The sequence below is a fragment of the Anabas testudineus genome, chromosome 6 (assembly GCF_900324465.2).
Source record: "Anabas testudineus chromosome 6, fAnaTes1.2, whole genome shotgun sequence".
Lineage (NCBI taxonomy): Eukaryota > Metazoa > Chordata > Actinopteri > Anabantiformes > Anabantidae > Anabas > Anabas testudineus.
This window is the reverse complement of record NC_046615.1, coordinates 5,709,416-5,733,994: the sequence shown is the minus strand read 5'-3', so window position 1 is coordinate 5,733,994 and position 24,579 is coordinate 5,709,416. Positions and strand designations below refer to the sequence as shown.

Genomic DNA, 24,579 nt, shown 5'->3' with positions numbered 1-24,579 from the left:
TGTTTCTGTAATCAAAGCCAAACGAGCGACGGAATTTACGTGGAGCCTCGTCTCCAGACGAGATCCGACCGAGTCCGGCTACGAGCGAAAGCCGCGGGCACCAGATGTGGAGGTGGAGGGAGGCTAAACCCGGCTAACCTGGAGCGACAGCGGGGGTGAGCCCGTGTCCAACGCGAGCGCCCCGTCGTCCAGCACGGCCCTAAGCGGCGAGCAGGAGGCGGCGTCGGTGGGTGTCTTCCTGGGAGGGACGGTCCTCGTACGGCCCGGCGACCACCGCGGTCATGCTAACTAGCATAAATCTCCATCCTCCAGTGGGAAGTGCACAGAGACCGTGTGTGTTTTCAAACTACACCACTGGGATGGGAAATAATAAATAAGATGCACTCACGTAGACATAACCGCACACATATATCAATGTATCAGAAACTATGGAAATAGACATAATAAATGAAAAAAAAAAAAACATTCAGCATTTTATAAATATTCACTCTTGATGATAAAAGAAAACAGTGAATATCCATATCTAAAAAGCCAGACACATTACCATGACAAAACAAACAAACAAACAAAATTATACAACATAATTATGGTGTAATTACTCATTGTGGTTGTTTATTAGGTGATGGTTTGTTATGTGATGTGGTGCTTAGTTATTTGGTGTGTTTTGTACGCCTGTCACTGCATGTACAGATATAAATATATATGCATATACATATACATACAGAAATACTTTGTGTCCTATTCTCTATTGGTTTCCATTTTCCAACAAGTTATGTTCTTCAGTACTGTAACACATCAACACGTAGTAGTTATCCCATTGGCTGCACAATGATCAGTGACTTTTAGGTTATTTTATTTTTCCAAACAAGACTACTTTATTAAGTTAACTATGAAATGTGCGGTCTCTCAACAAGATCCATTTCCTCATTATAAAAAGTGGGTCATTTAGATATCTTCTTAAGATTATGTTTCTTTATCCTCTGTCGTCATTTCAGGACACAGTTCAAGTTACAAATGTGATACAAACACATCTTCAATCACAACCAGTGGTGAAAAAAACCAGTGACGTACTGAGAAGAAATCTCCCATAACCACACAATAAGAGTCTGAAACACCAGTCTTTCTTCAGATAACACATTTAGTCAACTCATTTCTGTTAATCAAATGCTGAATATTTGTTATGCATTAGTTACGAAATAATAAAACACCTTTTTCCATAAAACCAGTTCCTAAGTGCAGCATGGCACTGCTGCAGAGGTGAAAAAAACAGGTCCTCTCAGTTTTCATTTTCTGATTCACTCAGCACATTCAATAAACCATGGAACTGAAAATGAACAATGACTGATATTTAATCTTGTAAAAACAATAATAACACTGGAGGCCTTCTAGGGTACATCTAATGCCAACAAAAGTAAATCAGCCAGCAACATAAGGTCAATGAAAAGTCAAAGTCAAGAAAAAAAGTTAAGAAATTCTTTTTTTTAAATATTCCTACTGGTTACTATAATAGCTTATTGTGTGTGTGTGTGTGTGTGTGTGTGTGTGTGTGTGTGTGTGTGTGTGTGTGTGTGTGTGTGTGTGTGTGTGAAAGAGAGAGGGAGAGACAGCATGTAGCTATCTCCAGACATCAGCTTGATTTAGCAACATCATCATGACCACAACACCTTAAGGACATGAGATGATCCAGTCCAGATAAAAATAAACACACACATACACACACACACACACACACACACACACACACACACACACACACACACACACACACACACACATCTAACAAAATAGATGCAAATGACAAAAAATTAAGGTACTACGTTTAGAGTTTTTTAGATGTTGACAAACCTTCACCCTCTTCTTGTTTTTTTAGCTGTTAGTGTTGAGGTCGTTGTCGACATCTGCTGGATGTCCTGCGCTCCTGCAGCACACCGCTGATTCCCGTCAGGCACTGTGTCGGCCACCTCTGATGACGGTGTTTGGCTGAGGAAGGACCCGAAAACGGCGGCTCGTCGTCGGCTTCCCGGAGTTGCGGGGAATTTGTTTGTGTAAATGCAACTTTATCCATCTATAATCAGAGTCATCTTATTTAACCTGCTGGTAAATATTGCATTTTTAAAAACTACAATTTGTGCATAATCAGTTGGACATTGTATGCATGTGAAATGCGCACGATCTAAACAATATAGCAAGAAAATGTAGGACGCGTCAAGTAAGAGAGACGCTTTGTATGAATGGGCTCTTAGCCCGTTGAATGCAAGATGGTAAACTGGCTTTATAGAGTAAACATGTGCAAAGTTTTAACTACGAAATGCTAAAGTTCCAGATAGATAAGATTAGTTTACCTTGGCTTAACTCAAACTAAACTAAGTTAGCTAACATAAACAAGTAATGGGTCGGTGGATTTGCTAAGTGTAAAGTTCTTGGTAAGCTAGCTAACGTTAGCAATGCTAATCATTTGCAGCGATGTACACCAACACATTAACTTATGTGTTGTGTCCATGATGTATTTTAACTCTGCTATCTTTTTACTGCTTAACTCGGGGGAGATTATTAGCTTGGAAGGTAACAAAGTATTAATACAGCACTACTTCCTGTGTAGCGCAGCAGAGCTCAGTTTGAATAGCGCTCTGAAACAGGGTCATTGGTTGTAGCAGCCTTTAGCATTTACAGCACTGTTAGCTTTCACCAGAAGTTTATATCGCCTTTCGTTTTCTTTCTTTCTTTCATTATTTATACCCTGTTGGTTTCCCTCTCTTATTCTGCAGGTTTGAACCGGGCTAAACCCTCTGCTGCCCCTGAAGAACCTTGTAGGGGAACAATTAAAAGGGAGCCATGTTTCTCTACAACATCACCCTGCAGCGTGCCACTGGCATCACTCATGCCATCCATGGAAACTTCTCAGGTGAGTTTTCATAGGATGTTTTGTCTCAGTCTTCCTTTCTACCCTCTTCCTGTTTGGGAAATCTAAACCACCTCTTATTATCAGAGGTTCTGTCTGTTAATCTGTATATTTTTTAATTATTGTGGATTTGCTTACATATGTTGTCTGTTAGGATAATTGTCCTTGTTTTTCATTATTATTTCCGTTTTTCATTTATTTCTAAAGTGTTGTGTTTGTGTATTTTGCTTATTTGTGCTTGTATGATATTTTAGCAGAAACTGCAGATTCATGGACCTGCACGTTTTTTGTGATGTCGTCAGGCACAATGAAATAGAAACGCTTGTGCTGTGGTACTGTGCAGTATATGCAGTAGTTTCTCATGGATTCACTATTATTAGATGCAGGAAATTTCCTCGCTCTTCTTGCGAATGTCCTGCCAAAACTGAAGTGTGATGTTTAAAACTTTGATTAACCAGTATGTGGTACACGCTTTTCATCATCATTCCTAGACATTTGTTTGATTTTATGGAAATCAAATCTGTGTGTTGGTTGATCTATCAAGTTTTATGGTATATTAACTGCATTTCAAGTTTTTTTTTTCTTTCAAGAGTCTGTTATGCAGTTCCTTTTGTGTTCTTTGTAGTATACACTGATCTGACAGCTAACGTGTGCTAAATGCTAAAATAAGATATTTCTGTTTTGGTAGGAACCAAGATGCAGGAGATCGTCGTTTCCAGGGGAAAGATCTTAGAATTATTGCGACCAGATGCCAACACAGGAAAGGTGCACACTTTGCTCACAGTGGAGGTGTTTGGCATCGTCAGATCCCTGATGGCCTTCAGACTGACTGGAGGAACAAAAGGTATGTAACTGGTGTTTCATTTATGTGTTTGTATCTATTAATATGGATTATTTAATAAAAACCAGCTCTCAAAAAAATATATATATATATTGGCAAAATTGATCACTATAAAAAAAAAAATATATATATATATATATATATATATATTGTTTTTTCCCAGTTACACCTATACATGATGTACTTATGTCTGTGTGTGTCCGTGTTTGTAGACTACATTGTTGTGGGGAGTGACAGTGGTCGTATCGTTATCTTGGAATATCATCCTTCAAAAAACATGTTTGAGAAGATCCATCAGGAAACATTTGGGAAGAGTGGCTGTCGACGCATTGTCCCTGGACAGTTCCTGGCTGTTGACCCCAAAGGCAGAGCTGTTATGATAGGTACAAATTCAATTAAGTGTTTTAATATTTTAACAAAACAGACCTATTACTCAAATAACAAAATGTCAACAAAGTGTGTATGTGTTGATAATGGTGTATTATTAGCATAACAAGGGCAGATGTATTGCAGTTTAGTGTTTTTGTGACAGTTTCTCCATCTAATTTACATACAGAGGTAGTATTTTTTATTATAGAACTTATAATATTAATCGTTGTTTTTAGGCCTCTCAGTGTAGACAAAGCAGCACTGACAGCTAACATTTGAATTCCCTTTGTCTTCCCCTTATGAAGGAGCAATAGAGAAACAGAAGCTAGTTTATATTCTGAACAGAGATGCAGCTGCAAGACTGACCATCTCCTCTCCACTGGAAGCACATAAAGCAAACACATTGGTGTACCATGTGGTCGGGGTTGATGTCGGCTTTGAAAATCCAATGTTTGCCTGCTTAGAGATGGACTATGAGGTAAGGTCAAGGTTAAAATGTGCAGCGACTTGTTAGATCACGTGTCGGTGTGTTGTAGATGTGATGAGTATGTCATGTCTCTTCTCTGACTACCACTGGAGAAAGAGTTAACTTCTCTGATCTCAGCACATGTTGAATTTTAAAGCATCATTCATAAATCTGACATGGAAAAATGATAAAATTGCACAGAAAAATATTGTAATCTTGTATTATTCACTACCATGCATCCTCTACAGAGCTCAGCTTTTGCAGTCTAGCAGAATTATATGCAGATTGCAACTGAAAGTGCAGCTTTGTGATTTGACAATTGTGAAATTGATTTAAAAAACTTTTAATAGTAGTAGTAGTACTAGTACTAGTAGGAATATTAACGTTATGTCAGTTATTGGTTAGTCAGTTAATGGGCACGTTTAGTGATCATGTATGTTGATATTTACTCTTTCCAGGAAGCCGACAATGACCCAACAGGAGAAGCTGCCGCCAACACACAACAGACCCTTACCTTTTATGAACTGGACCTTGGTTTGAATCATGTTGTCCGCAAATACAGTGAAGCTTTAGAAGAACATGGAAACTTCCTAATCACTGGTAAGTATTTGGGCACATGCGGCTGCTCAACCTAGAGCTGAAACATCAGTTTAGTCAACAGCTGCTGCAGTAATTAGCTGTAGAGTATATACAGAGTAGAAAATAAAGTCATGTTTTGATAGTGAGAGAAGTGATGACAGAAACATTTAGTATAGACATTTGGCTGTGAGATAAAACACACACACTCACACACACACACACATACACGTTAGATTATAAAACACATCCAAGTGTTAGATGTGATGAGTTTGTCATGTCTCTTCTCTGACTATCCCTGGAGAAAGATTTAACCTCTCTGATCTCAACACTCTGAGTTTAATTAGACAGAAATCATGGAATCATTGGTTCATGGTTGGATCCTACCTTTTGTTCCAGTAGTCAAAACCTCTTCTCTGTCTAGTTCCTGGTGGTTCAGACGGGCCCAGTGGAGTTTTGATCTGCTCTGAAAACTACATCACTTACAAAAATTTTGGAGACCAACCTGACATTCGCTGTCCCATCCCTCGGCGCCGGGTGAGTCTCAACACAGAAATACACAATGAACAAGTCAACCACTTATGTTCTGTTGTGAGAGGATCTTTTTTATTATGTCTTCCTACAAGTTCAGCACAGTTTAATGAGTAGCAATGTTGTAATGTTTTACTACAGTTGATTGACATTTTTTCCTATTTATATGGAAGCTGTGTTATGATTTAAGTCATTATTCCCATTCAGCTATTTTTAAATTTATTTTAGTTTGGGTGTTTTGGTCTCTAAATGCATATCTATTTATATTCTGCTCTCCTTTCCCACCTCATTTTCTTCACCTGTTGTGTTCCACAGAATGACCTGGACGACCCAGAGCGTGGGATGATATTTGTCTGTTCAGCCACCCACAAGACCAAGTCCATGTTCTTCTTCCTCGCCCAGACTGAGCAGGGAGACATCTTTAAGGTTACCCTGGAAACAGATGAGGAAATGGTGAGCACAGATTAAGGGTTGGCAGGTGCCCTGAAAATTGACGCTTTGACTAATCCACTGATTTTATTATTTCTAACTAATCCTATGTGTCTAATTTAAAAAATAATGGTTAAATGCAGTCGTCTGGTAGTTAATTAATTCTGAGTGCGTTTATGTTGTTTCGCAGGTCACAGAAATTAGGCTAAAGTACTTTGACACCATCCCTGTGGCAACAGCCATGTGCGTCCTGAAGACTGGCTTCCTGTTTGTGGCTTCAGAATTTGCAAACCAGTAAGTCTCAGGCTGTACATAACCTTTTTTTTTTATGTCTAACTCATTTCTTTTCAGTTAATTTATACTGAATTCATACATTTCTTCCCCAACTAAAATTTCTGTCAGCCCTTTTCCCTCAAACCTCTTTTGCTGATGATGATATTTCCATTTCCTTTAGTTACCTTTACCAAATTGCCCACTTGGGTGATGATGATGAAGAACCTGAGTTCTCTTCTGCGATGCCGTTGGAAGAGGGAGACACATTCTTCTTCCAGCCTCGTCCCCTTAAAAACCTAGTGCTGGTGGATGAACAGGAGAGTTTATCTCCTATCATGTCTTGTCAGGTCAGTGTGTGAATATTTCTGTGCACTTCTGCCAATGAAATGGGGTCCTAAAATATCTGAGTCATGAAAAATGTTCCTCACTCTCACACTATTTACTTTACTTGTTTTTCCAGATTGCTGATTTGGCCAATGAAGACACACCTCAGCTGTATGTGGCCTGTGGACGAGGACCCAGATCTACTCTGAGGGTCCTTAGACACGGACTGGAGGTACGCACATGCACACGCAGTGGCACAAGGATAGGTGCACATACACTAGTGACAGAAAAAGTGATGATTTCGTTCATGTCTCTTCACTGAATAAAAGCTAGAAAGTCAGTTGCTCTTATTTCAGGGGAGGTGTGCCTGATTGTGTATTTTGTTTTTGTTTTTACTGCATAAGTAAAAGTTTTGACAATCCATTAACAATCATGCTTTAATAACATACTTTACAAGCTGCCACAAAATTATAATGAAATGTGTGATATTTGATTAATACGAATTCCTCTTCTCTTTTCCTCTTTTCTGTCTTTTGCTTTTTCTGCATTTTCTTCCTCTTTTGTTCACTGTTAGGTATCAGAGATGGCTGTGTCTGAACTGCCCGGTAATCCCAACGCTGTGTGGACAGTACGCCGACATGTGGATGGTATAACTCTTCCTTTTTCTGCCACTATTTTGTAAACTGAGCATCATGACTTTACATGTGATATTCTAGATAAGGCAGAAGTGTCACAATGAATGCATCTCAGCTCCATTGAGATATAGTCCACTGCTTCATGATGTTTATAATGCTGTTTCCTTATTTTGACCCTCGGTTCAGTGTTTAACATGACGAGACTAAACTGGGCAAACATTCTCAGGATGTTAAGTGAATGTGTAAGGTGCATTTGTAATTAGCTTTTGGGAATCACTGGCTATGACTAAGATAATATAAAGCTTAATCTGTATTTAATATTTAAGATGTCTGGAATTGGTGAAGATTTGGCAACATTTGAAATTGCTTTTCCTTCTATGTTTAGCTTTCTTATCTGCCACTGTATGATCATTTTTCTATGATATTTAATTTCTTCTTTTTTGTGTTTGTTCTTGTTTTTCTCTATTTTGTATTAGATGAGTTTGATGCCTACATCATTGTATCTTTCGTCAACGCCACTCTGGTACTTTCCATCGGGGAGACTGTAGAGGAAGTGACAGATTCAGGATTTCTGGGCACAACGCCCACTCTCTCCTGCTCGCTGCTTGGGGAAGATGCCCTAGTACAGGTAAGAGAAATGTATCTTGTGTCTTCCATTATTAGTCATTATTATTATTATTATTATTAGTTTTATTTTTAGTTTGTTTCCAACCACAATGTTACACATGTAAAAATGTCTTTGTCTATGACCCTTTACCAAATAGTGACTCGCACAATTCAATTTCATGCAGAGTTCTTTTAACATCTTGTGTGTCCCTCTTGAGTAAGTAAACACAGTACTTCATTTTCCTTCCATGATCATCTGTTTGTCTATACAGGTGTACCCAGATGGTATCCGCCACATCAGAGCTGACAAGCGTGTGAATGAGTGGAAGACTCCCGGTAAAAAAACCATCGTCCGCTGTGCTGTGAACCAGCGACAGGTGGTTATCGCCCTCACTGGAGGGGAGCTGGTCTACTTTGAGATGGACCCGGTAAGAAAAATGTTTTGTATGCAATGCTTAATGTAGCAGCTTTCTACAACAATTCCCCCATGGCATCATTGAACGTCTCATCATAAATTAAATATAAAAAACAGTTCTGCTAAATGACAGTCTACAGATTTAGATTAGTTCTGTATAACATCAATTTCAACAGAAATGTGTTGACGTTATCACAGACTTTCAAACATTAACGTCTTCCTCAAATCTGTATCATGTATAGTCTGAAACAAAATCTTCAGGAGCCAAAATGAACACAGTACAGTACTGATGAAACTGAAACTCTGTGCAGTAATGCTGTTGCTCCATTTGTCTCCTCCTCGCTTTCTGTAGTCCGGCCAGCTGAATGAGTACACAGAGCGGAAGGAGATGTCTGCAGATGTGGTGTGCATGAGCCTGGCAAACGTTCCACCTGGGGAGCAGCGTTCCCGTTTTCTGGCCGTGGGACTGGTTGACAACACGGTCCGAATCATCTCCCTGGACCCATCGGTATGAGTGAACATAGAAATCTGTTTACACGATGGACTCTCGAGTACAAAAATCAACACCAGACTTTCATACATCAATTTATGTTTAGTTCACTTTACTCAAGTGTTCAGGAAAAAGGTGATTAATTGAAGCACAGTTGCTGTGTTATTGCCTCAGAGTTGGTGGGCGGTGATGAAGTGTTTAAAAACTGGAAGAAAGTATCCTGCCCTCAAATAATAGTAGCATCCTAATTAATGGTATCCAAACACACCAACATGTGGTTTGAAAACACACTTAAAGTGTTTCCTTTATTTCTTGAATTGATATGAATCCCCTCCATCCAAGACACAGTTGTTTGGTTTGTGCTTAGGTCAGTATAAAGACTCCAGGCTTTCTCGTAAGGATGACTACAGCTTTGTCCTTAAATAAAGCCTTAAACTGTATATTTTTCTGTTCATTAGAAAGTCCTGCTTCAGGATGAGATGAAGCTGTCATTTAATTTAAATCATGATCATTTATATTTGGTGTTAGCAAGTTGTGACTGATACAAACCCCATAAAAATGTGTTTATTTAGATTTAAGTTACAATTAATTGAAAGGTAAAATACCCTCTTGACATTATTTAGTAGAGTACAGCTGCAAGAATGAATTTGTTCAATTAAGGTTTTTGCTAAACTTTCCAAAGATGGTTATGGCTTCAGTCACCCTACATTTAATTAAAGCGAGTAAAGTTATTTCCTGTACCACTTTGTGAAGACGAGGACCCCATTTTCTATATTATGTATATACATTTTAGCGAGGCTGTTCCAAAATGTTAACCCTTTGAATCTTCTTTACTTTCAGGACTGCTTACAGCCCCTCAGTATGCAGGCCCTACCAGCCCAGCCAGAGAGTCTGTGTATCGTAGAGATGGGAGGGGTCGAGAAACAGGATGAACTTGGGGAAAAGGGAACCATCGGCTTCCTCTACCTCAACATAGGGCTTCAGGTAATATTTCATAGTAATTTAACTGAATCTGTTTTTTTTTTGTTATATCTGGGGAATAGTGAATAAGGAAGTATATTGACACACAAATACAAAACAAGTGTTTATTTTTCTTTAAGCCTAATGTTACAAGTTATTATGATACAGCTTATCGAACGTGTCTTTCAGTAGTGTGTGTTTGATCCTCTTTTCTCAGAACGGCGTGCTGCTGAGGACGGTTTTGGACCCAGTGACAGGCGACCTGTCAGATACCAGAACACGCTACCTGGGCTCCCGACCTGTCAAACTGTTCAGAGTCAGGATGCAGGGACAGGAAGCTGTACGTGACTTAATAATTAGTATAATAATAATTAAAACAAGAACATACTAAAATAACTCCAATGTAATTACTAAAGAGTTTATTTGTTATGGATGATAACAATATAACCTAGAATCTTTTAGCTGCTGATCACACCATGCACATTTTGAACTTAGGAATTTGTACCAGCGGTCACTTGTGATTTTTGTTATGCTTTGTTGCATGTTGTGAAAATATTTCCTGCAGCTGTCTAAAATCATCTGTCTGTTCTGACCGACAGGTGCTGGCCATGTCCAGTCGCTCGTGGCTCAGCTACTCGTACCAGTCTCGCTTCCATCTGACGCCACTGTCATATGAGACTCTGGAGTATGCCTCTGGCTTTGCCTCCGAGCAGTGCCCAGAAGGTATAGTGGCCATCTCCACCAACACCCTGAGGTATGGATTCACACTGCTGCAGTAATGTTTGTTGATGTCCTTATTTGTCATGTCACTTTGAAAATCCTGAAAAACTAAAGTGCAACAAAAGTCTGGCACGTAGAATGAAAACAGATCGCTGTTCTATCAGAAGACGCAGACACACAAATTATTTTTGTATGTGAGATTTGTCTTGGTCAGTATCTCTTTAAAATATCAATATCAAGCATAGAAAATTCATCTGGTGATATGGTAGTCTATGAATTGAAGTCAACTAAATTGTAAATCTAGTATCTGTGATTGCAGAACTGATGCAGTTCAGAGTTCTGCTCTGCCCCACACCTAAAAAAAGGTTTCTAACAGTCTGTGCCCACTCCTCTAACAGAATCTTGGCTTTGGAGAAATTAGGAGCCGTCTTCAACCAGGTGGCGTTTCCTCTGCAGTACACTCCCAGGAAATTTGTGATCCACCCAGAAACCAACAACCTGATTTTAATCGAGACTGACCACAATGCCTACACAGAGGCAACTAAAGCTCAGAGAAAGCAACAGATGGCCGAGGTATGAAGCGCAACTACAGTGACATAAGTAATGATCCTGCTAGCAGTGCTAAGACATTCTCCTGATTTCCAACAGTAATATATTTAGTAGATCATTAAGACTGTTTGCTAAAACTAATATTAATGTTCAGGTTAGAGCTTAAAAAGAAGACTTGATTGTTTGTATTTAACAAGATAGGAGAGAATTTACCATCAGCGGCAACTCTTAACTGAACCGACTGCACAAAAAGCATAAACCATGAAATAGCTTGAGCAAGAGCATTTGGAGCTTAGAGACCACACAGCATCAGGACACTTCTGTTGAGCAATTTTGAGCCCGAGACCAGTTGTAGCTGTAGTGTTTCCTTTACAAAGAGATTGATTGAGTTCAGAGTAGGGGTCAGCAGTTCGGTTGGGCTAAAGGCCAGATGTGAGTTTTATAAAACACTATTCATTGTGGTGTTTACAGACAACAGACAATGTCCATTGTGTTTTGATTTATTACTTATTTTGTTTGTTTGTTTTTTCTTTTTATTTCATATGAAAATAAAAGGGAAAGTTTTAAAGGCATTTTGTTGATTCTTTTGGTTCCTGGTCTTTGGGGTAATTACAGTAACAAAAATGCTTGGAAGTAAAAATGCCAGTAAACTTTGATCTATTTCCGTATAACTTCACATTTCTATTCTTAAAATTAAAGCAGATTTGTGCAAAATTCTTTTACGTGTTAAGATGTAAGGGGGCAAAAAAAAATTTCATTGAAGACAACATTTGACCTTGCCCTACTGTGTTTCTGTTCTCCCTGCAGGAGATGGTGGAAGCTGCTGGTGAGGATGAAAGAGAACTGGCTGCTGAGATGGCCGCTGCCTTCCTCAACGAGAATCTCCCTGAAGCCATCTTTGGTGCTCCTAAAGCTGGAGCAGGACAGTGGGCATCGCTGGTTCGCCTCGTCAACCCCATCCAGGGTTCAACTCTGGACCAGGTGCAGCTGGAACAGAACGAAGCTGCATTCAGGTGAGCAGGATCCATTTCTTCGCTTCGTTCATGTGGAATTGTAGACAGTTGCACACTGGCTGAGCAGACAGACTGGGAATTGGCAGAGAGAGCTTGGCGACACTGAGCCAGAGTTCAACTTTGCTTTGTGTATAATAACAAAAGCAGTTGGTTAGTGAAGCTCTAAATGTTAGGAAATCATTTGTAAACACATACTAGAAAGAACAAACGTAAAATTAAAAGCGTAATCCAGGATTATTACAGCGTGCGATCTGAAGAACAGTTTCTTGTTACAGTGTGTAATAGCTAGTGCAGAATTTGTCTAGGAGTGTTGATGTATGTGTTGCAGTCTTTGTGTTACTGTACTTGTTAATATAGTATATTTTGCTGACCCTTAGTGGAGCTGACGTTCTTTCCGTTTTCCTGTCTTTGCTGTTTTCTAGTGTTGCAGTGTGCCGTTTCACCAACACAGGAGATGATTGGTACGTTCTGGTGGGTGTTGGCCGAGACATGATTCTCAACCCTAGATCAGTGGGCGGCGGTTTTATCTACACATACCGACTCATCGGCGGAGGGGAGAAGCTGGAGTTTGTACACAAGGTTGGTTACACTGAACTCAAAGTTTCCTGTTAAGATATTTATTCAGAATCGTAGTTTACTCCCAGATTCGCTCATTCACATTCCCATAGAGACAAAGATAAATCTACTGCTGATGGTATTAGTGAAAGGTTTCGCAGCAGCTGTTTCTGTCTTTAAACACTGTGACACCTGTAAATGTGTTTTTCTTTGAGAGAAAGTAGAATCACATCACATGACCATTTGCTTCGGGTCAGAGGGTGTAAATTGTCCAGGGAAACTCGGCTCTTTTATTGAAATGTGTGTTAGTGGTCATGGTTTGAGATGCCGAGGCTGTCGACGTCCACCAAGCGGGGAAAGCCCTGAGACAAGTTGTAATGTTGCCTGGCTCCCTGGGCAATTCCCCAGAAACATGAGTAGGTTGGAGGCCATCAGCCTAAATCAGCCCACATACATTTGGTACCTGATGTGGATTAACAAGGAAAAGTGAATCATTTACTTGGACTGCAATGTCAGCCACTTCTTTTAGGAATTTCCCAACCACTTTAACCAGAGCTGATGTTCTAGATGAGCGTGTCTGGTCCAGGCACAGATTGTTCACTCGGGCACATGCATATAGATGATACATACCTAAAGTCATACATACCCACACACGCATGTAGTGGATGGCCACAAATTAACAAGTACAGGCGAGTATCTCAGGACAAACACAAAGATTTGCACTAAAGATAATAAAAGATGTCACATGCATACACAGAGTCTTATATGTCATAAGCCAGTTTCTGTAGTGATGATGGGGACCGTTTGCTTCTTACCTCACCTTTTGGTATTTCCATGACACTGCACCTGCCGACAATCCAACAGTATTTTTTAGTACAATTTATTTACAAAATTAGTTGATCAACTTATCATTTTAATTAGAAATCTGTCTTGCTACTGCTCGTCTCAGTTAACGTAGGTCGACAGCTAGGAGACAGAATATTTTCTTCCTCAGTGATACGACTGCTATATGAACCGAAGACTACCAACAACTCTCTCGTCCCCTTATAAAAGTATTTATGAAAGACACCCAAACTGCAGAAGAATAAGCAGAGTGCTAACTTGAACGGCTGCCTCTGCTCCATCACTTGAACCTTACTTCTCTCAAAAGTATAGAAACAGGCAGAACACGCTGTAACATAACATGACACTTTTTAGGAAGAGCAATGGAAGAATGTGGCTCCTGAGATTAGGTTCTCGGACATAGGCAGCAATGCCAAGTTTAACTCGGGTTTTATATCAGAATAATTGCAATTGAAGCCATTTGCTAGAAATAAAGTCTGTAGTAATTTGATTAATAGTAAGTTTCAGATTTTACACTATTTTATTTACATTTCTGAAAGGCAATAATCTGATGTAAGATTTAAGTTTCCTTTTGTCTTTGTGTTATATAAAGGATGCAATGTTAACTATGTAGGTAGGTACATGATATGCTAAATTGCCAAATATAATCTGATTAGCTGTGGCTTATAATTTGCTTTTGTTTTGGTTGACAGACGCCAGTAGAGGACGTGCCTTTGGCCATTGCACCATTTCAGGGACGAGCCCTCGTGGGTGTTGGGAAACTGCTAAGAATCTACGATCTGGGCAAAAAAAAGCTGCTTCGCAAGTGTGAGAACAAGGTAAGACAAGAATCCAAATATACACTTGGACATGTGAGTTGTTGTTGTGTATGAGTTGAGTCCAGTAACCAGGATTTATCAATTTATCTGTTTATGAGGTTGTAGTTTATTGTCAAGGCTTGAACTAATCGATTATTATAATTACAGTAGTTAGCATTTAGCTACAGTCCACACAGATGGTAGAAATATTGAAGTGATTATTTTTCTGTGGTTTGGCCTTCAGTAAATAATTTCTCTAGTCAGATTTTCACAGAAGTTCTTTGAGGAGGATAACATGACTGCAGCCTTTTAAATGCAGCTGTAGGCTCATCAGCCTTTAGAGTTAACTTATCTGATTTAACAGGGAAATCATTCATATCCTTCTACACAAGAAGCTTAATCCCTTACACAACACAGGCTTGTGTTGAATGCTAACAAAACCAACCAAATATAATTTTGGCTGGCCTTTTCTATGCAGCAGCTGGGTCGCTGTTATATCTTTATTTATAACGCTGTCCTATTTTCTTTGCAATTTGATCTCATGGAGCCAATCATAATCTCAGATCGCAGGACACATGTCTCTTGTTTGCTCCAAACACAAAGACAGAGATAGTGATGCTCCAACCACCTGGAATAACTCACAGTTAAGAATTTACAGCCTTTGTAAATTCTGTAGTAAAAGGCTAATTTGCTGCATAACATACTTTCCTAACAAACTGGAACTCTGAGTCTCTTGCAAAAGAAATGAAACTGTCCTCTGCAGTATACACAATCTTTTAAATTGGCCTTTATTGTTTCCTTTATTTCTCCAGCACGTTCCCAACCTGGTGACAGGTATCCACACCATTGGCCAGCGTGTGATCGTGTCTGATGTTCAGGAGAGTCTGTTCTGGGTGCGTTACAGGCGCAATGAAAATCAGCTCATCATCTTCGCAGATGACACATATCCCCGCTGGGTGACGACAGCCTGTCTGCTCGACTACGACACCATGGCCTCCGCTGACAAGTTTGGCAACATCAGCATCGTAAGTAGAGTTTATGTATGAATATATATGGCAAAGAAAGTACACACTATGATACACTGTTAAATATGACGTTCAACTATTACACATCTTCATTCCTCAGGTGCGTCTTCCACCGAATACCAGCGATGATGTTGATGAGGACCCCACAGGGAACAAAGCATTATGGGACAGAGGCCTCCTAAATGGAGCATCACAGAAGGTAAAACCATCATGCCTAAGAAGAACAGTAAGAACAAAGTCGGAGCAGAATTACATTTTTGTGATAGCGCAGTTGTTTCAGCCTTTGAGATGTGAGCCAGGAAGAAGCATTGACTGTTCTGTTGCACACAGGCCGGGCAGGTCTGAAGCATTTCAGATTGCAGGACTCTGGCCTCATGCCCTAATCTGCCTCCTTCACTGCTCTGACCTCCAACCGCCAACACGCACGCACATACACAAACTGCATAGCACCGTCGACCACAAGTTTAACCTACTCGCCAATGCAACACAGCTCGGGCTCACACAAAGCATCACTCATCCCATATTTAAATCCTGGTCAAAAACTGTTTAGGTAGCAGATGGACTGGGAAAGTCCCTCCAATTTAGACCGTACCAGTTGGTCCCGGTTGTCTTTGTGACACAGTGTTTGTCAGCTATTTCTAGTTCTGCGAACATTGATTGAAAAATTTTGTTTGAGTTTGGAAATGTACCGTGTCTGTTTTTAGATGTGGGTGTGGATGCCTGGATTTGTTCTTCAAAATGTCTGGTGTGTGTGTGAGAGTGTGAGTGGGTGGATGAAGTTAATTATCTATACATGGTTTGACTAAATGCTGCCTCACATTAAATTAGATGCATCTCACTGCAGTTAATGTACCTGGAAAGGTCCAGATCAAGACCAAGGTGACACAGCTGCTGATCACAATGAAAGGACTGACCATGTGTGAGGAGGATTTCTGTCTGTTTGTTCAGCTGAGCAAAGTTTAATTGACATAACCTAAGTTCACACACTTGATGTGGCTACATGTATGTGAAATATAAAGGCAACAGAGCAACAACCACAAGCAGCAGACAAAACACCGTGCAGGTTTGGTTGTCATCAACTGCTCACTGGAAACATATAGAGATGAGGAAGCACAACTACGAGACAGAGATAATGACGTGCATTGGTGGAACAAGAGTGGATCGAGAGAGGAAAGGAGAATAGAGGAGCTTGTGCGTCTTTCTTTTTTCTTTCTTTATGAACTCCTTTTTCTGAAATGTACCTTTTCCACTGTCCTACTGAGGCAACGTATGTCTTTGCTGCTGTCACACAGGGTAATGAATACAAGCTTCTTGAATGTGAATTTCGTACCTTCCTGTCACTCTGCTACCAGATAGACAAATGAACCCAGCACGTGTGGAGTCTGTCCACAGGGCTACAGTAACCTCCGCTGACCTTCTTTCCATTATCTCTGTCATTGTAGGATCAACACAGCAATGACTGACTATATTACATCTATCTATGTGTGTTTTGGACTAAAGAGATTATGACTGTCACTATCAAACAACAAAATTAGTTAATTTTTTTCTCCACTGTTTCCGTTGCCTATGCACAGGCTGAGGTGATAATGAACTACCACGTAGGAGAGACTGTGTTATCTCTCCAGAAAACCACTCTAATCCCTGGAGGTTCAGAGTCTCTGGTCTACACCACTCTGTCTGGAGGCATCGGCATACTGGTCCCCTTCACCTCACACGAGGTATAACACAAACACACTCAATCTGTTTCGTAACCTGTCTTTTGTCCTATTGTACTGTTTATTCTCAATACGTCTGTCTTCTTTCTCTCCAGGATCACGACTTCTTCCAGCATCTAGAGATGCATATGCGCTCAGAGTTCCCTCCACTCTGCGGCAGAGACCATCTCAGCTTTAGATCGTACTATTTCCCAGTCAAGGTTGGTTCCGTTTTTTACGTCTCTGTGTTTTTGTACAGACCTAAGACCATCTGTCTAATGAACTATGTTTGTGTGTCTTCTCGTCTTCCCCAGAATGTGATTGACGGAGATCTGTGTGAGCAGTTCAACAGCATGGACCCTCACAAGCAGAAAAGTGTGGCGGAGGAACTGGACAGAACGCCACCTGAGGTCTCTAAGAAACTGGAGGACATTCGCACTCGCTATGCCTTCTAATTGTTGGTGGACGGAGACGCACTCATTCGGCCCATTACACACAGAAATACGCCCCTTAATATCGAAACAAACTCAGGTTGTCGGACACACATTGCTGCGTGGTTGACTGTGGTCAGATGTGTTATTACTTTATTCCCAAAAACACGCTCAGTCATGATGCAACTTTAATGCATCCCTTCCCCAACAAAACAAGAACCTGCGTTATCACCCACGCAGTTGTGTGATCAACGCTGCCGTCTTTCCACCGTGTATGTAGTTACTGATTCAATTACCAAGAAAATGTCACACCTCCCCTGTGCTGTTGTCAGCACAAACCACAGACGCAGCGACAAAAAGACACCATTACACCACCAAGACATGACAAGAACATTGCTGGTTTGTGTCAGAATTGTTCCATTCACACGTTCGGCTGCAGCGAGCGCAATTTCACACGCAGCTGTGCGAACAGGATTCCCACGACTGCATGAACAGCTTTTGCACTGTCATCTGCTGAACACACATCCTGTCTACATTTGTCAGCAAATTAATACGTTTAATTTGAAGGCTTTTTAGCTCTCACAAAGTAGTAGAGTCCAGTTTTTCCTTAACGGGCACGTTATTGAGACAGTGATTTCGTGCTGCCTGGACAGAAGACGGACCACAAGTCCAAAAGCTGAGACTGTTTTACTGTGCAGGCTTTGTTCATTTTCTGTTTGCCGCGTATTTGATCTCAAAACAAACATGTTTGTGTGGTGTGATTATTTTAACGTGTACTGATTAGAAATTATTTGTCATAATGCGTATGCCATAGTCCCAGATGGTATTATTAAATCTTTCTTAGCCCCTGGCCCCATGTGTGTAGTTGATAAGATGTTGGTCCCAGGTTCATTAAAGCATATTGCTTCCTCGTAACTGGGAACCAAACAGAAGCTGACCTCTAACCCAGTCTAAGCCTCTGGCCACGGTTTAAGAAGTGTTGCCATACCGCGGCATTAGACGACGGGTGAACTCAGACTAAATAAGTGGGTGGAAGAATACTGAAGGTTTGCATTGGGTGTTGTTCCTCTCAGTCCTGTAAATTCCCAACCTCAGCCACAGGCACAGACATAGCATTCCTCAGTCGTCACTGGACTTACGGGTTTGTGGGATGGGGGCAGTGGTCTGTTTTTGTAAATAAAGTTGTTGTTTTTTTTACTTTATAATAACGTGTTTGCGTGTTTTTCTGCCACTGTGTGTGTGTAGACAGCCATCACTCAGCCCAAGACTTCACAGCCTAATTTGTCTGAACGCGTTTTGTGGTTTTGTTCTTAACAAGTAAAATTGTTCGTGATACAAGTGAAGTTGCTTAGATTCAATGACTTTGATTTAGACCCAGCGAGCGAGTTTGAGCCAGCAGTATTATCAAGGTTACATGTATCCTAGCGTTAAGACTGGACAACGCTAGGATAGCTTGGCTCTGTCCTAAGGCAAAAATAATAAAATTAAGTCCAATACCTGTAGCACCTGTGAAGCCCATCTTTTAAAACTTTCTGTAGCTGTTTACCTTTTATTCCAGAACAAATGTGGAAAAATTGGGGGGTGAATAAAGTGTAAATGAAACAACCCATAAGCCCACGTTAACAGTGAGCAGGGCTGTGTGTCATGTTCTCCACAGTTAATACTGTAAAGTCTAGAAACCGTGATAATTTAAGACCCTTGGAACATTTTGCACCACTGATTTCCAAATAAGTGGATTCATACTCTGCAGGAACTTAACCTCGGTCAACTAACAAGTCGCTGCAACACTCATTTCTACATTTTCTCCATCACTGAGCCACTTCCCCAACCATCCCCACTTAGTGACGATGAAACCAAAAGCTGACAATACGCTTCCTCTGAATTTTCCATTATCTGTTACAAGAATACCTGAAATAGCTGCTCTGCATTGTAGATGTTTGGTTTTTTTTCCCCACGTTGTGGTTCATTTAAAGATTTGTAACTGATTAAAATCTACAGCAGGACACGGTGTTGCCGTTTCCCACATGGAGCCACCGGCCTGACAGCTGCCTGCCCTTTCCTCCATCTGCAGCATTTTACATACCGCAACCTCGCTGACTGGTTCTGTGTCAGTGGCAGCAGCAAGTTAAAGTTGTGTAAGAACGAGTGGATAATGGTTTGCCGGACAGAAGAATAACAAACACCCTGATACAACAAAGTCCTCATATCTGGTCCAGTGAACCTGAGGACGAGATTGGTTTTGCCACTGTGGGAGAAAAGCAAAGAACTTGGCCAGACTAAACTTTCCCCACTTAGAACAATGGCTTTGTAGAGTTACATAGAGCTATAATCACATATGCAGGTTTTTAAAAATATGTACAGGACAACAAAACCTGAAGTGCCCTGCGGTGAATTATATCCAGAGGACGTGTGCTCCTAATTTTAGAAGAAAAATGCACAGGGTAGAAGAGGGAACGTTCGAGATCTATGAAAGATCCCATAATGATGAAGAAGCACATTGTCTTTCAGCAATCTGATATCCTGTGTGATCTGGACGCTGATCCTTGCATAGTGTGAAGAGGCAGTAATGATCTGTGCAGCCAAGAAATCAGTTTCTGTGCTTACATTTGTTCTAATGTAAAAACTGAAAAGTAAAAAAAAAAAAAAAGTGTTTTAAAGCAAATATTCCCGCCGGACCTCCTGCGTGTGAGTGTGAAGCCCCGACTGTCCAGTCTGCAGGCTTCTTCACAAGTTAAGTGACCACAGAGAAGAAGGATTTCAGGACACACTGTCGGCTTTACTCACTTTACTGGAAGGTGATTGTGTGTTTTTGTGTCTGTTTGTGGTGTCATTTACAAAATACCCTCATCTGGTGAAGCAATGCAACACTTTTGGTTACACAACATGAGAAAAGGGACCTTCAGCGGTCATGTTTCTACACCTTGAGAAATGACATTGCAGCTTTGGGTCTCGCTTTCCAGTCAGCTGGAAAAGGGGTTCGATCGCACGCCTGAAGTCGTCTGGACAGCGTCTCCACTCTGTCGTTCAAGCTTCGCTGTGGCTTCAGAGTTGAGTAAGTGTCTGTACCTTGTGCTTCCTGTGGATTCTTGTCTACAGGGGTGGTTGGTGTCTTGCTTCTGCTTTGGTGTCTGTGTGAGCTGCATTGCAAGACGCAGCTCCTGCATTACAAAACTCCCTTATGATAAAAACATCATTTAGAGTCTTTGGCCCTGAGCTTGTGTATACTTTGTGAGCAGCCATTGTTTACACTTTGTTGTTCCTGCTATTGTCATATTTGTCTTCTTTTTTTTTTAAAGGCTGGTGCCTGGAAACTGTAAAGACGGCTGTGTTCAGTGTATTTAGTTTTTCAGCTCACATCTCTGCGAGTGCAAATCTGCATATTGAGTTAAGGGCCCCGAAGATGTTTTGGTAAATGTTTTCAACAGTTGTTGACAAATGTTTTCAGATTTCCTGATTTCTGAGTGTGGTGAAATAACCAACATGTTGATTCATATGTTTGCATGTGATGCATGTTACTACTCAATATTTGATATGATATATTTGATATATTTAATATTTTTTTACATTACAAATATATTTTTTATATTGTCACATTTTACTAGTACATAAAATCACCACCCCATTAATATGCAAGACAGGACAAAATGACCCGTATGTGACATTTCCTTTATGAAATTTCATAGGACATTTAAATTTATTTACATGTTTGTAACTAGAAAATATTTTATTGTATTTTTCTCCCCAGGAGGTCACAGTTCCAGCCATGTAGAAGACTCATCCGTGGTTGTTATAGACGTTAGGAAATGAAGTTGTTGTTAAGTTGAAGTTACTGCTACAGAACAGAGTCACAAACCAGTCACTGAAGACACAGGTTCACAAACTTTTTGAAGACTGATTATTTTCCACAATAACTAAGTCAATTAGTGTAATCTTATTTATCAAAGTGAGTTCTCTCTGTCTAATTTTAGGACTCAGTAGCATTGTAGGTCTTATTTATGCCGAAACACAGAAAATACCTAGGGTGCACAAACGTTCCAGGACCAGTGAATGAAGTGATTCAACTTTAAAGTTGTATTTTCTCGTTACTGGGGAAATACAACCTGCAGGACTGCTGTGTTTACTCAGATTTGTGAATCAGCCGCTCCGGACTGCTACATGTGGTCAGTGTGGTACTGTGTCGTAGTAGAAGCAAGTGTAGTCACATTAACTGATGAGCGACCAGGAAATGTTGGCTTCCTTGACAGTCACACTGACCACATGCCTAACACCAAATTATAGCATTTAATTGGAACAAACAGGAAATCTGGTTTGTGTGATAACGCCGCTGAAATATGATAAAACAGTTTTGTAAAACGAGTTTACTCATGCTCAGCTGCCATGTTTTGGTGCAGTGCAAAATTAATGGTTGAACAAAGGTTATATAAACTCTATGCACACACCCATTATAACTTAAAATAGCCACAAAAGCAGGTGTGACTTCTAAAAACTATTTTACATTAAAGCGATACAATCAGTCAGAGTTGTGGGACATGGAACAAAATCATTATTAATTACTTTCCAGCCATAGCATGTGTAGTTTGTCATGACAAGGGTCTGTTACCTAGATTTACTGTCCTTTGTTTGCCTCCTTGATGTAGCTGCTGTCTCATTGCATCCTGTCCACACCCTGACACAGTCAGCACCATGGACAGAGGCCACTGGGCTTTGAATAAAGTTGGAATTTCCCCAATTTCACATTTGTTAGTCACCCAACAGAATCTCTTTGAATCTTTATTTTGCCTTAATTCTCCATCAGTACATTTAGTTATATCATTTTACTAATTAGTATAGTTCTATGAAGGCCACATTTGCCTTGAATGATTTGGCTTCTCTCCAGTTGTTTCCTGTACAATGATGTCACACCATAAGATGAGAGCTCTTAACTTCACTAGTGATTCGACAGCTGGGCCTGACCTGGTTTCTGTTGTCTAAACTGGCCAGAAAATAGGGAAAAGCACATGAGTCAGAGATTCTTTTCTTTCTTTCTAATAAACTCTAATTGAAGAAAAAGCTCGAGAAACGCCTGGACTGTGAAACTAACATTGTGGTTTCAGAGACAACCATCAAAGACAGTCATTGATACAGGAAGCAGATACCATGAGTGGTGTCCTCATACCGTCGAATGTTTTCATTTTTTCATTGCATTTCCGTTAAGACTCTACTCTGCTGTGTGTTGTGTTAGGAGTTTATGTATTTTGTTTGTTTGAATCAATTACTCTAAAAACTATTACAAATTGCTCAGCAGCAAAAGCAATGTATTACATTACTTATGATGTTACTTGTCTTACATGGTCCAGATCAGAACCTTTAAATGATACAAAATCCTTCACAACCATCTCTAACCATCCTCCAACACCTTTGATGTAAATCTCTGCTCACACTATATCTTTGCTTTCTATTGTATGCAGCAAGGTATTTTATTTAGCGTTAGACGTGACAAAGCTACTGCGAAGACTCCCTGTAAAAAGTGACGTAATAGGTGATCTGTGTGTTATTTTATATTCTTTATTCTGCATCATTAGCTTTTGTTTTTGTGCTTGAAACCAAAGCAGTTTTTGCTGGGATTTGTATGGACATTGTTGCGTTGGTTTATCCAAGGAGCTTATGAGTCAAGGGTAATACCATGTAATTCCCTTACACTAGTTTCTCTTTTGTGCATGAGGATGAGCAGCTAAACGGATAATAAAACTTGCTTTAGTGACCATGATTTAACACTTGTTGAGTGAAGATGTAATGGAAAGGCACAGGAGAAGACAGAGGACTGTAAGAACAACAAAGTCATTATGGAAACACACTTAGGAACCAACACAGAGTCCACTAGCAGAAATATTTTTAAAATGCACATCAACGGAAAAATCTGCAAAAACCCCAAGTTCACAGAATGGAAAAAGACAAAAAAACTTCCTTTTATAAGTGTGTGTGTGTGTGTGTGTGTGTGTGTGTGTGTGTGTGTGTGTGTGTGTGTGTGTCACTTTTACATTTTTTTGCTCCTTTTCCCAGAGAAACAGAAAGACAGACTTGCTTTTATTGAACCACACCAGGGAAAAACCGTGGAACACAAAAACTCACATTAGACTAGAGGTGTTACTTTACACCCATCCCATAATGTTTCAGTGTAGGAAATACGAAAGTGTGTTTTGAACAAGAGTGTGCTCTTCTTTAAAAAACTGATGTTATAACTCATTTCAGCTCCTGCTCTGTCATGTTATTGCATGGATTCGGAGTTCAAATACAGTAGTTTCCTAATACAGCTGCGATATCTGTTTTTTTTCCCCCCAACATGTTCAGCATGTTCAGTAACTGAGTGAGTACAGCAGGTAATTTGTTAAACCCTTCCAGAACAGAGTGGCACATTTTTTCAGTTCTTTTGGTGAAAGGAATGAAACCACCAGTATTTGCTGATCTGCAGGGACCTGTGGGCACAAGCGTTTTATTTATGTTTTTATTTTTTTGGAAACCGAAGTCTAAAAATTGAACTTGTTGATGCATGCACTGTGTTCTGCAGGACGCCCTGTTCCAGAGGTGAATTAGTTTGCCCCTTTCTGAGAAATGTATGTGAAAACAGTAAACCCTGCAGAAATGTGCGCGTGTGGGCAGATGCATGGGTCATTTGCAACAATAACTTTGGGTACAAACAACCTAGATCACACGGTATGATAAAAATGTAGTGTTCTGCACTGTTTACCTGGAGTCAGGATTGCAGTTGACGGGCTGAATTTCAACAATAAATACACACCGGAGAATCCACTTAAAGCGACAGGGCTGGAAAATGATGACTGTCACCTATGCTACCAGAAGACTTGGCAGCATGACAAAGAAGCCCGGGCACAGCTTGACTCAGAAGGATCCGAGTCCACGCTCCACTTTGATGTGGTTCATATTCTTTCTGTTTTCTTTCAGTTGTCATTATGACACAGAGGAAGCCAGATTTCCCCCTGCTGTTGAAGGGACTCCAGTGGAAGTATCCACTTCACTAGATCACACTTCTTCACGCTTCCTCACAACCACAGTTTGACTCAGACTCAGACTGCTACTTCATGTGTTGGTGGATCCCACAGCTTTAAAGTTGTCATTCTGTTTATCGCGGGCTTATTCTCTA

General features: G+C 40.3%; 1 protein-coding gene, 1 long non-coding RNA gene and 1 other non-coding gene across 3 annotated transcripts; all 3 read left to right on the top strand.

The window, feature by feature from the left end:
- Positions 1-1,977: 1,977 nt before the first annotated feature.
- sf3b3 (splicing factor 3b, subunit 3) lies at positions 1,978-17,639 on the top strand. Its single transcript, XM_026365571.1, has 27 exons — positions 1,978-2,097; positions 2,766-2,902; positions 3,588-3,743; positions 3,953-4,123; positions 4,415-4,587; positions 5,034-5,175; positions 5,576-5,688; positions 5,998-6,135; positions 6,302-6,405; positions 6,566-6,731; positions 6,845-6,940; positions 7,283-7,355; positions 7,820-7,971; positions 8,222-8,377; positions 8,717-8,872; positions 9,695-9,838; positions 10,032-10,154; positions 10,414-10,568; positions 10,933-11,107; positions 11,891-12,096; positions 12,519-12,675; positions 14,187-14,312; positions 15,104-15,316; positions 15,417-15,515; positions 16,891-17,034; positions 17,127-17,231; positions 17,325-17,639. Exons 2-27 carry the CDS (start codon positions 2,833-2,835, stop codon positions 17,463-17,465), a joined length of 3,654 nt encoding a protein of 1,217 aa, XP_026221356.1. The 5' UTR covers positions 1,978-2,097; positions 2,766-2,832; the 3' UTR covers positions 17,466-17,639.
- Positions 5,406-5,483, top strand: LOC113166546. The gene has a single exon (XR_003299212.1). It is a non-coding gene; the product is annotated as a small nucleolar RNA SNORD111 (small nucleolar RNA).
- Positions 17,640-20,339: 2,700 nt separating the features above from the next.
- LOC113165264 lies at positions 20,340-23,435 on the top strand. The gene is made up of 3 exons (XR_003299106.1): positions 20,340-20,493; positions 20,738-20,849; positions 21,187-23,435. It is a non-coding gene; the product is annotated as an uncharacterized LOC113165264 (long non-coding RNA).
- Positions 23,436-24,579: the final 1,144 nt, after the last annotated feature.

What these genes read in the sequence shown, in the direction of transcription:
- sf3b3 (XM_026365571.1), top strand. Translation starts at nt 2,833, where the DNA reads ATGTTTCTCTACAACATCACCCTGCAGCGTGCCACTGGCATCACTCAT. An exon ending in AGTACGCCGACATGTGGATG is followed by an intron (nt 7,356 to 7,819) that starts GTATAACTCTTC and finishes ATTTTGTATTAG; the next exon opens with ATGAGTTTGATGCCTACATC. An exon ending in GGGAAGATGCCCTAGTACAG is followed by an intron (nt 7,972 to 8,221) that starts GTAAGAGAAATG and finishes TTGTCTATACAG; the next exon opens with GTGTACCCAGATGGTATCCG.